Consider the following 11,777-nt stretch of genomic DNA (forward strand, 5'->3'; position numbering starts at 1 on the left):
AGGTCCAAGATTTAGAATAAAAGTTACCTGTAAAATCTTTTCTCTGCTTAAAAACAATGCATGACTTCTCTTACGTCAGATTGTGAAATGAAAAAATTGTTAGCACTGGCCAAAACTGATTAGCTGAAGTCACATCAAAGCGACAGCCAACACAGGATTCCGCTTGGTTGTAAACCCTTTTTCGATGGGTTATTTTCTATATTTAATATGGCATAGCATTCAAAATAGGACAAATGAGCTCATGTATGGGACAAATTCTGGAACTGTCAGTGAAGGGTGTGTCTTTCGAACTACCCACACCCCCCGGCTACGGGCCTGTAACAGCTATTAGATGAACACGGCATTATTAATCGTCCTCTGACATCTTTATACTTTACTATCCTTTAAACCACTAATGTTTTATTCATTTGACAGCATTATTGTCTTTCATAAGGGTGGCACGGTGGCTCAGTGTTTAGCACTGTGGCCTCACAGCAAGAAGGTCTCTGGTTCGAGTCCCAGCTGGGTCAGTTGGTGTTTCTGTGTGGAGTTTGCATGTTTGCATGTGGGTTTCCTCCGAGTGCTCTGGTTTCCCCCACAGTCCAAACACATGTGCTATAGGGGAATTGAAACAGAGCATAGCTGTGTGTGTGTGTGTGTGTGTGTGTGTGTGAATGAGTTGTGCAGCTCTCAGATCAGCTGATAAAGTGTGTGTGTGTGTGTGTCCAGCGGGTGTGGTTCACATTACAAACAGAGACATTTACCAGTCAAACACTGAGCCCTTCTTCATGTCTGAGCAGGCCAGCGCTCAAAGAAACATGCAAATCAGTGTGTGTTGCTGTGTGTGTGGACTGTTTGACGTCTGTCTGCTTTATACAGTTCACACACGCATCTGAAAACACACTCCACAGACAGACACAAGTCCAGCTGATCAGCGTCAGTGTGTGAGCCGAGATCCTGTGCTCCATCTCAGAGTCTGAGCCGTGTCTCATTCTCACTGTGTGTGTTTGTGTGTGTGTGTGTGTGTTTGTGCTGGACACTCGTTTGCATACAGTTACAGGGAGTGTGTGTGGATGACGGTACTCTAGAGAACGGCTCCAGCATGTCCAGGAAACATCATCGTCACTCTTTATGATAAGGTTTCAATAGTTTATTTATTCACGAACATGAACTAATAATGATCAATACTTGTAGAGCATTGATTAATCATAGTTCAGCATTTACTAATGCATTATTAACATTCATGCTTGTTAAATGAGTTAATGGGGGTGCAGTGGGTAGCACTGTCACCTCACAGCAAGAAGGTCGGTGGTTCGAGTCCCGGCTGGGTCAGTTGGTGTTTCTGTGTTGAGTTTTGGCATGTTCTCCCCGTGTTGGTGTGGGTTTCCTCCGGGTGCTCCGGTTTCCCCCACAGTCCAAACACATGCGCTATAGGGGAATTGATCAACTAAATTAGATGTAGTGTATGAGTGTGTGTGAATGAGTGTGTATGAGTGTTTCCCAATACTGGGTTGCAGCTGGTAGGGCATCCGCTGTGTATAACATATGCTGGAATAGTTGGCGGTTCATTCCACTGTGGTGACCCCTGATTAATAAAAGGACTAAAGCCAAAAAGCAAATGAATGAATGTTATTAAGTGGCAGTGGATCAAAATCTTTTGTCAAACTTGTCCTAAAACAACACACAACACACATTCTCGTCTAAGGCCAATTTTGACTTTTATCTTTTTTGATCCACTTCAAAGGTTGACTACTGTAGTAGTTTTATTTTTAAATAAACACATATTCCAGTTCTTGCAACACATTTAAAGAAAGTAGATCCAGGATCAGTTTAGGGCAGTGATCAGGTAAACTGCTGAATAATGATGTGATGTGACACAGGTGATGTCCACAGGTGATCTGGTACAAAAGCAGCATCAGTAAAGGTCTAGTCCTTTAGGAGCAGAGATGGGCATACATGAGAACATGATTGATATGTGTAAACACAATGTTCCTCAGAGAAAGAGAGGAAGACATGTGGATATTTCACCTTCAACAGTGCAGAACATCATTAAAGGTTGAAGAATCTGGAGGAGTTTCAGTGCATAAAGGACAAGAGCGCAAGCCTAAGCTGAACAACCGTGACCTCCGACCCCTCAGGGGGCGCTGCATCAAGAATCCTCATTCATCTATAAGCCAGATCAGCACACGGGCTCAGGACTACTGCGGTAAACCTTTGTCAAGTACCACAATACAGAGTTACATCCACAAACGCCAGAGAAAACTGTACTGTGCCAAAAGGAAGCCCTATGTTAACAGTGTCCACAAGCATGGTCAACTTCTCTGGGCTCGGAGGCATCTGGGATGGACCATCTCACAGTGGAGACGTGTACAGTACTCAGATGAAGCAGTGTTTCAGGTGTTTTTGCGGGAGAAATGGACGCTGTGTGTTCTGGACCAAAGAAGAAAAGCATCATCCAGACTGTTACCAGCAACAAGTCCATAAGCCAGGGTCTGTCATGGTCTGGGGTTGTGTCAGTGCCCTTGGCAAAGGTAACCTGCTCTTCTGTGATGCTCCATTAATGCTGAACAGCACAGAGAGATTCTGGAGCACAAAATGCTGCCTTCTTCTCCAGAGACCCCATGCAAAGTTTACATTCTGCACACATTACAGAGTCCTGCTGCGGAAGAAAGGAGACAGGTACTGGACTGGCCTGCCTGCAGTCCTGACCTGTCTCCAATAGAGAATGTGTGGCGCATTTTGAAGCACGAAATGCCACAATGAAGATCCCGTACTGTTGCCCACCTTAAGACTTGTTTGCAGGAAGAACAGGACAGAATTACAGCTGAAAGACTTCATCACTCTGTGTCTTCAGTCCCTAAATGTCTGTAAGTGTTGTGAAAAGAGTGCTAAATGCTTTACTGATACAACTTTTGAAATGTGTTGCAGGAACCAACGTTGGAGTGTTTATGTAGCGTGTTTATTCAAAGAAAATCATGAGGAACACATTAAATAATGTTTGTTGTGTTATCTGCAATCAAATACAAGTCAAAGTACATTTGGAAATCACTGCTTTCTTTTTTATTAGAGTTAGTACTGTAATTGCTTTGCAGTGAAAAGCAATAAACCTAAGGAAAAAGATCTTTACATTGATTGTGCATGTATAGTTTGAATGTAAGCTAACTGCTCAAACACTGCAGCACAGGTAGTGACAGCTAACTGATGCACTCCTTTGAGGCGTCTGAAGAAAAGCACACCTGCGCGGCGGACAGCAGAATCCCATTGAAGCTCAAACACTAGCGCTAACAGACAGTCAACAGTACAGCAGCACATTTGAATCGCCTTTGTCCCTCTGTAGGCGCCATAAACCCAGCAGACAATCAAGTGGAACGTGAAATAAAAGCAGTATTTTCCTAGCAGTGTGGCGGTGCCGTGCTCCCGTGCCCTTCAGCTCGCTTTGCATGGCAGGTCCAGTTAAATGAGGAGACCAGATTCTCTCTACCTGGCATGCAAACCAGCGGAGCAGCAGTTAAAGCAGCGCACAGGTGTATGTGTGTGTGTGTGTGTCAGGTGTGCTCAGATTGAGTCTGGAGCTGGAGCTCTGCGCACCTGAAGATGCCACGCTCGTTCTTGGTCAAGCGGAGGCAAGCGGCCGGAGCAGGCTGGACATGGAGGGACATGGAGACCACACACACACACACAGGTCTGAGAACTGCACAACACACACTCACACACACATAGAAAAACACACAAACACAGGTCTGAGAACAGCAGATTTCTCATTTAGTAGCAGATACTTGGCCAGTGGGGTCAGCAGGAGTCAACGATGAGTAAACGATTGGTCAATGAGTAAATGACAACACTGAGTAATTAATGAGTAAATGATGAGAGGATGATGATGGCATGATGACAGAGTAATTGATGAGTAAAGGATGACAGGATGGTGAATGAGTAAATGATGACATTGAGTAAATGATAAATCAATGTTGAGTAAAAGATGAGTACATGATGAGTAAATGATGACAGGTGGATGACACAGAGTAAATGATGAGTAAATGACGAGTAAATCATGAGTAAATGATGACGCTGAGTAAAAGATGAGTACATGATGAGTAAATGATGACAGGATGATGACACTGAGTAAATGATGAGTAAATCATGAGTAAATCAAGAGTAAATGATGACGCTGAGTAAAAGATGAGTAAATGATGAGTAAATTATTAGTGAATGATGAGTAAATGATGAGTAAATGATGACACTGACTAAAAGATGAGTAAATGATAAGTAAATGATGAGTACATGCCGAGTAAATGATGACAGGATGATGACACGGAGTAAATGATGAGTAAATGACAAGTAAATGATGAGTAAATGATGACGCTGAGTAAAAGATTAGTAAATGATGAGTAAATGATGAGTAAATGATTAGTGAATGATGATAGGATGATGAGTAAAGGATGACACTGAGTAAAAGATGAGTAAAAGATGAGTAAATGATTAGTAAATTATCAGTGAATGATAGGATGATGAGTAAATGATGACGCTGAATAAAAGATAAATAAATGATGAGTAAATGTTTAGTAAATTATAAGGAAATGATGACAGTATGATGAGTAAATAATGACAGAGTAAATGATGAGTAAATGATTAGTAAATTATGAGTAAATGATGATAGGATGAGGAGTCAATGATGACACTGAGTGAATAATGAGTGAATGATGAGTGAATAATGAGTATCAGTAAATGTTTAGTAAATTATGAGTAAAATATGAGTAAATGATGATACTGATTAAATGATGGTTAAATAGTGAGTGATGAATGAGTAAAAGATGAGAGGATGATGACAGAGTAATTGATGAGTAAATAATAAGTAAATGATGACGAGATTATGACACTGAGTAAATGATAAGTAAATGATGAGTAAATGATGGTCAATGACTTTAATGGCATTTGTGATTGAACACTCTCAGATCTGAAGGAACTGGACTTTAAAGAACTGATTTACACTGTAAAACAACAGTCCCTGCTGTCTTAAAGGGACAGTTCACATGAAAAGTCTGTCTTCATTTACTCGCCCTTTTTTCAAACCTTTATGAGTTTCTTTCTTCTGCTAAACACAAAAGAAGATATTTTGAAGAATGCTGAAAACCTGTAACCATTGACATACATAGTATTTGATTTTCCTATTATGGAAGTTTTATTTTGTGTTCAACAGAATAAAACTTAAGGTTTGGAACCACTTGACTTAGAGTAAACAGTGAGTAAAGTTTAATTCTTGATTTAATTTAGTTCTTAACTCTCAAATGAAGTCATGTCAACTTATATCAGTTAAACAGACAACAAAAAAGTCAAAATAACATTTGTTGTCATGACTTTTTGCATATAATGATTTGACAGTGTAAATATACACCGGTAATGCTGTATTTGGCTGCTCAGTAACTTTCTCATCAGAGATGCTCAGTTTACAGTCTAATGAATGATTATTGACTCATTTCTGCCTGTTTTAATCCTCCTGAGCTGTAAAAGATCTTATATTCAGTAAAACCATGCAGACTGACTGGTGTGTTACCCTTTGAAAAGGTACACATTACGAATTGTTAGTACCTAAAGAATTCATATTGGAGCCGCACAGTTACATGTTAGTATCTGAAGGGTCCACATTGTACTTTAAAGGAATATATTTATGCCTAAATAATAGCTTTTGGAAAGGTATATTTGTCAAAATATGATTATATATTATTACCAATTTTATTTGTGAGTAAATGATTAATTAACTGATCAAATCAACATTTATATATCTTATTATTCAGGCATATACTAATAGTTAATTTTTATGTAAATAGGTGCTTTATTAACTCAACTTCATGCAGTTTTGTGACCTAATCTAAAGTGAAGACTATTGATGCTTTATAAATGCCTTATAAATGACAATTAAAGGCTCAGTTATATTCCAAAGAGGAAAAGAAGAAAATAAATGGCATTATTCATTCCAATTCGTTTGAAGATGAAACTGCATCAAATTAAAAATAAATCATATTATATTTTCATTTTATATTGTTAAATTATATTGTTGTTGTTTGATACAGTTTTATGTTGCATTTCGACACTCCTGTTACTCAGCAGTGTTTAAACTTTACAGTCATTTTACTTTTCAGATAAGATTTCAAAGATGTCTTGTTCATTTCATTCTGAGCCTTTAATTGTCATTTATAAGGCATTCATAAAGCATCAACAGTCCTCACTTCAGATTAGGTCACAGAACTGCATGAAGTTGAGTTAATAAAGCATCTATTAACATACAAATTAACTATTAGTATATGCCTGAATAATAAGACTTATAAATGTTGATTTCAATACTTTATTAATCATTTACTAACTCATTCTAATTGATCTTAAAAACCACCAACTACTCTTAAATAACATTTGTAAATAACGCAAGAAATGAAAAATTCATAAGAAACTTCATAAAGTATGAAAATACAATCATTAAGCACGTTTTAAATGAGCTTATAAGTAAAAAATAGACTATTTGTAGCTGTATTTCTAAACTGATTACTAACGTCTATTAATGTAGAGTTAATCATTAAAAAACAACGAGTTCACAATATGCTAATGCTTAATAACTGATTCATAGTGTGCAGTTATTATAAAGTATTACCCTTTTTTAAGGTAGAGACTGCATTAAGACCGATAAAAGTGTAGAAAATAAGTTCTGAGAAAGACAGCATTAATAAATAGAGAGATCGACAGATAGAAAGACAGAGCATAGGACTCATTCATTCATTCATTTTCCTTCGGCTTAGTCCCTTATTTATCAGGGGTCACCACAGCGGAATGAACCACCAACTATTAAAGCATGTGTTTTACACAGCGAATGCCCTTCCAGCTGCAACCCAGTACTGGGAATCATCCATGCACACACATTCACACACACACTCATACACTACGGCCAATTTAGTTCATCAGTTCCCCTATAGCGCATGTGTTTGCACTGTGGGGGAAACCGGAGCACCCAGAGGAAACCCACGCCAACACGGGGAGAACATGCAAACTCCACACAGAAATGCTAACTGACCCAGCCGGGACTCGAACCAGAGACCTTCTTGCTGTGAGGCGATCGTGCTACCCTCTGCACCACCATGTCCGTGTTTGTGCATGCATTTTATGTGCACATGTGTGTGTATATCTATACATATGCATGTTTTGTGTCTGTAGTCATGTATGTTTATGTGTGGTGTGTTTGTATGCACGTGTGTGTATGCATGTGTGTGTTTCAGCAGCGGCTCACACACACACTAGTGTACAGCTGGATTCTGACTGTACTCCTGATGTCCAGAAACACACAGCGGCTCCGGCTGCAGCGGCTCTGGAGCGCCACAGAGGGGATTACGGGATGGAGAGACTCCCGCCACCACCGCCTGCTGCTTTATCATCATCAGCAGCGCTGCACAAGGTAGAGATGGAGATCATAAAGTTAAAGGAGACCTATTATGCAGAAACCATTGTTATGCAGGGTTTAAACCCAGTAGTGTGTCAGCAGTGTGTGAATATCTTCAGCCTCTAGTGGTCAACAGTAATTAATTGTGTTTATTATAATCAGACTTGATGCAGAAACACTTTGATTGACATTCTCACTTTGTACATGTCATCAGAGGAGGAAAGCCCCGCCCACTAGTGCCCATCATCTCTCCATCTTATTAGCATAAACAGCAGCCCTGAGTGAGAAGCAGCAGTCTGTCCATTAGCCATTAGAGTGTTTGAGCTGCTGAAGATAATGTCAGTGGAGTTTTAGATGAACAGCGACAGGAGCGACATAGACTGACAGAAGCATGAAGCACACACTCACACTGAAGCACACATGCACACCTGACCAGCACTGACAACACAGCTGTCTGTAGCTCCGCCCTCTTCTGAAAAGAGCACAATCTCATTTGCATTTAAAGCGACAGTCACCAAAACACCACAATTAGGGTCAAAGCCTGAAAGGGTCAGTTTCAGAGAGCTGGAGAACATTATCTGTGTTCTATTTACAGCTCAAACTCAAACACACACACTAAAGACAGCACAGATGCATTTACAGCACTTGAAAAGTTGCATAATAAGTCCCTTTTAAAGAATATAAATGTGAAAGCTGCATGTGCAGTGTTGATAAACTGTGCTGTGTGTGTTTTAGCCACGGGACGCTGCCTCTGCCGGATCCTCTGAGTTCCTCTGCTCCGTCTGCCATAAGCTGTTCCCCCTGCAGCGTATGCTGACCCGACACCTGAAGTGCCACAGTCTGATCAAGAGACATCCCTGCAGATACTGCGGGAAAGGTTTCAACGACACCTTTGACCTCAAGAGACACATGCGCACACACACAGGTGAGCTGAAACACACAAATACACACACACAGACACACAGACACACACAAGACATGATATAAAAATTCTGAAATAAATCAAACGTCAGACTGCAAAACCTGAATCTCAATTTAAGAAGAAAAAATCTGAATTGCAAGATGTAAACTCAGATTTCTGAGGAGATTTATTTTAAATTATGGGACGTCAATTCAGAATTTTAGGAATTTAAACTTTGAATGGAAAAAAAAGAACTAAGAGAAATTCTGAGAGAAAAAGATCAAAATTGTGAGACTTCTGAAAAGATTAGATGAGAATTCAGAATTCCTAAAAGAAAATCTAAATTGTAAGATTTAAACTTAAAATTGAGGGAACAATTTAGAATTGTGAGATGAAAACTGAAAATTCTGAAAGAAAAAAAACTCAAAACTGTGAGATGTAAATTTCAGGAGTGTAAGTAAAGAATTCCACAAAAAGAACTGCAAGACAAAACTCAAAAATTGCAAGAAACAAACAAAGAATAAGAAAGGGAAAAGTCAGAACTGAGAGGTATAAACACAATTACAAAAAACTATTTAGATGTTAATGTTAAAATTAGAATTTCCAAAAACAAACAAACCACCAAACAAAAAATTCTTAATGACATAAACTACACTCAGAAATAAAGGTGCAAAATCTTCCAAAAGGTACATTTTTGTTTCTAACAGGTACTTAAAGGTACATATTAACGCCTAACAAGTACAAATGTCTACCTCACAGTACCCTAAAGGTACAAAAGTGTAACTTAAAGGTACGAATGTCCACCTGTACGGTACAAAAGTGTGTCTTTTGAAAAGGTACCACCCCAGTGACAGATTTTGTACCTTTATTTCTGAGAGTGTAAGAATTACAGTATATATATAAAAAAATCTGACTGACAATATATAAAGGTGGGCAACAGTACGGGGTCTTCGTCACATTTTGTGTTTCAAAATGCTCCACACATGCTCTATTGGACTCGGGACTGCAGGGAGGCCAGTCTAGTACCTGTATCCTCTTCCTCTGCAGCAGGACTCTGTAATGTGTGCAGAATGTGAACTCTGCATGGGGTCTCTGGAGAAAAAGGCAGCATATTGAGCTCCAGAATCTCTCTGTACTGTTCAGCATTAATGGAGCATCATAGAAGAGCAGGTTACCTTTGCCAAGGGCACTGACACAACCCCAGACCATGACAGACCCTGGCTTATGGACTTGTTGCTGGTAACAGTCTGGATGATGCTTTTCTTCTTTGGTCCAGAGCACACGGCGTCCATTTCTCCCCAAAACACCTGTAACACTGCTTTATCTGAGTACAGTACACGTCTCCACTGTGTGATGGTCCATCCCAGATGCCTCCGACCCCAGAGAAGTTGACCATGCTTGTGCACACTGTTAACATAGGGCTTCCTGTTGGCACAGTAGTTTTCTCCGGCATTTGTGAATGTAACTTTGTATTGTGGTACTTGACAAAGGTTTACCGCAGTAGTCCTGAGCCCGTGTGCTGATCTGGCTAATAGATGAATGAGGATTCTTGATGCAGCGCCCCCTGAGGGGTCGGAGGTCACGGTTGTTCAGCTTAGGCTTGCGCTCTTGTCCTTTACGCACTGAAACTCCTCCAGATTCTTCAATCTTTAATGATGTTCTGCACTGTTGAAGGTGAAATATCCACATGTCTTCCTCTCTTTCTCTGAGGAACATTGTGTTTACACATATCAATCCTCGGCCCATCTCTGCTCTTAAAGGTCTAGACCTTTACTGATGCTGCTTTAGTAGCAGATCATAATCACCTGTGGACATCACCTGTGGCACATCACATCATTATTCAGCAGTTCACCTGATCACTGCCCTAAACTGATCCTGGCACAACTGTTTTTCCCTAAAACAAGCAAAATAATACGTGTTTATGTATATATGTGTGTGTGTGTGTGTGTCTGTGTGCGTCCAGGTATCCGGCCATACAGGTGTGATCTGTGTGAGAAGGCATTCACGCAGCGCTGCTCTCTGGAGTCTCACCTGCGTAAGATCCATGGCGTGCAGCAGCAGTATGCGTACCGCCAGCGCCGCTCCAAGATCTTCGTGTGTGAGGACTGCGGCTTCACCTCCAGCCGACCCGATCAGTACTTCCTGCACGTGCGGCAGCAGCACCCCGGCAGCCCCGCCCTGCGCAGGTACTACCGAAAACACATGCTGGAGGGCCCTGGACCCCACAACATCGGCCCCTACATGCTGTATCCCAGCGCAGGACTCTACATATGACCAACACTGTGCTGATAGCGTGCTTTAAATACAGTTTTTGTCTTGTTTCTAGTTTAAATATTTAAAGAGCTCTACATATGATGAACATTGCACTGATTAACACACTTTTAAGTCTTTGTCTTGTTTCTACAAATATCATAACACATAAAGAACTCCAGCATCTCTTGTGATAAAAGAAACCAAATACAGAAATAAAATAGTAAATGGTGACGCGGTGGCGCAGTAGGTAGTGCACAGCAAGAAGGTTGCTGGTTCGAGCCTCGGGTCAGTTGGTGATACTGTGTGGAGTTTGCATGTTCTCTCCATGTCTGCGTGGGTTTCCTCCAGGTGCTCCGGTTTCCGCCACAGTCCAAAGAGATGTGGTACAGGTGAATTGGGTAGGCTAAATTGTCCGTAGCGTATGAGTGTGTGAATGAGTGTGTTTGGATGTTTCCCAGAGATCTGTTGCAGCTGGAAGGGCATCCGCTGCGTAAAAGATATGCTGGACAAGTTGGCAGTTCATTCCGTTGTGGTGACCCCAGATTAAGCCGAAAAGAAAATGAATGGATGAATAAAATAGTACATAATTAGCACATTATCGAAGTGCGCTCTTAAATAAAATGTATATTAGTGCACTTTTTCACCTAAACATGAGCAAAAAAGACACATTTGACACACCAAAAATAACTCAGACTGTTTTTAATAAATAAGCCCGCTTTATTTCCTGGCTGCTCACACTTAAATAGTTGTAATGCTTTAAACATCTTCACTCCTTTTTTTGTACAAATCACAATAATGCACAGTCTGGTCAATAACACTGTTGTATATGATAGTTGGATGGAGGAAAGCACAAACACATGTGATATATGATTGAGTCAAATGAAGACCTGTGTTCTGAATAAACCATATTCATGGGTAACACTTTACAGTAACACTCATTCATTTTGTTTTTGGATTAGTCCCTTTATTAATCTGGGGTTGCCACAGCGGAATGAACCTCCAACTTATCCAGCATATGTTTTACGCAGCGGATGCACTTCCAGCTGCAACCCATCTCTGGGAAACATCCATACACAGTCATTCACACTCAGACACTACTTACAATTTAGCCTACTTAATTCACTTGTACTGGATGTGTTTGGACTGTGGGGGAAACCAGACGCAAACCCACGCCAACACAAGGAGAACATGCAAACGTCACACAGAAACGTCAACTGACCCGAGGCT

The 11,777-nt window shown here is 40.5% G+C and overlaps 1 protein-coding gene across 1 annotated transcript; it reads left to right on the forward strand.

The window, feature by feature from the left end:
* Positions 1-3,573: 3,573 nt before the first annotated feature.
* Positions 3,574-10,571, forward strand: zgc:171929 (uncharacterized protein LOC100124596 homolog). Its single transcript, XM_056467406.1, has 4 exons — positions 3,574-3,661; positions 7,236-7,411; positions 8,132-8,321; positions 10,261-10,571. Exons 1-4 carry the CDS (start codon positions 3,574-3,576, stop codon positions 10,569-10,571), a joined length of 765 nt encoding a protein of 254 aa, XP_056323381.1.
* Positions 10,572-11,777: the final 1,206 nt, after the last annotated feature.

The sequence above is a fragment of the Danio aesculapii genome, chromosome 10 (assembly GCF_903798145.1).
Source record: "Danio aesculapii chromosome 10, fDanAes4.1, whole genome shotgun sequence".
Lineage (NCBI taxonomy): Eukaryota > Metazoa > Chordata > Actinopteri > Cypriniformes > Danionidae > Danio > Danio aesculapii.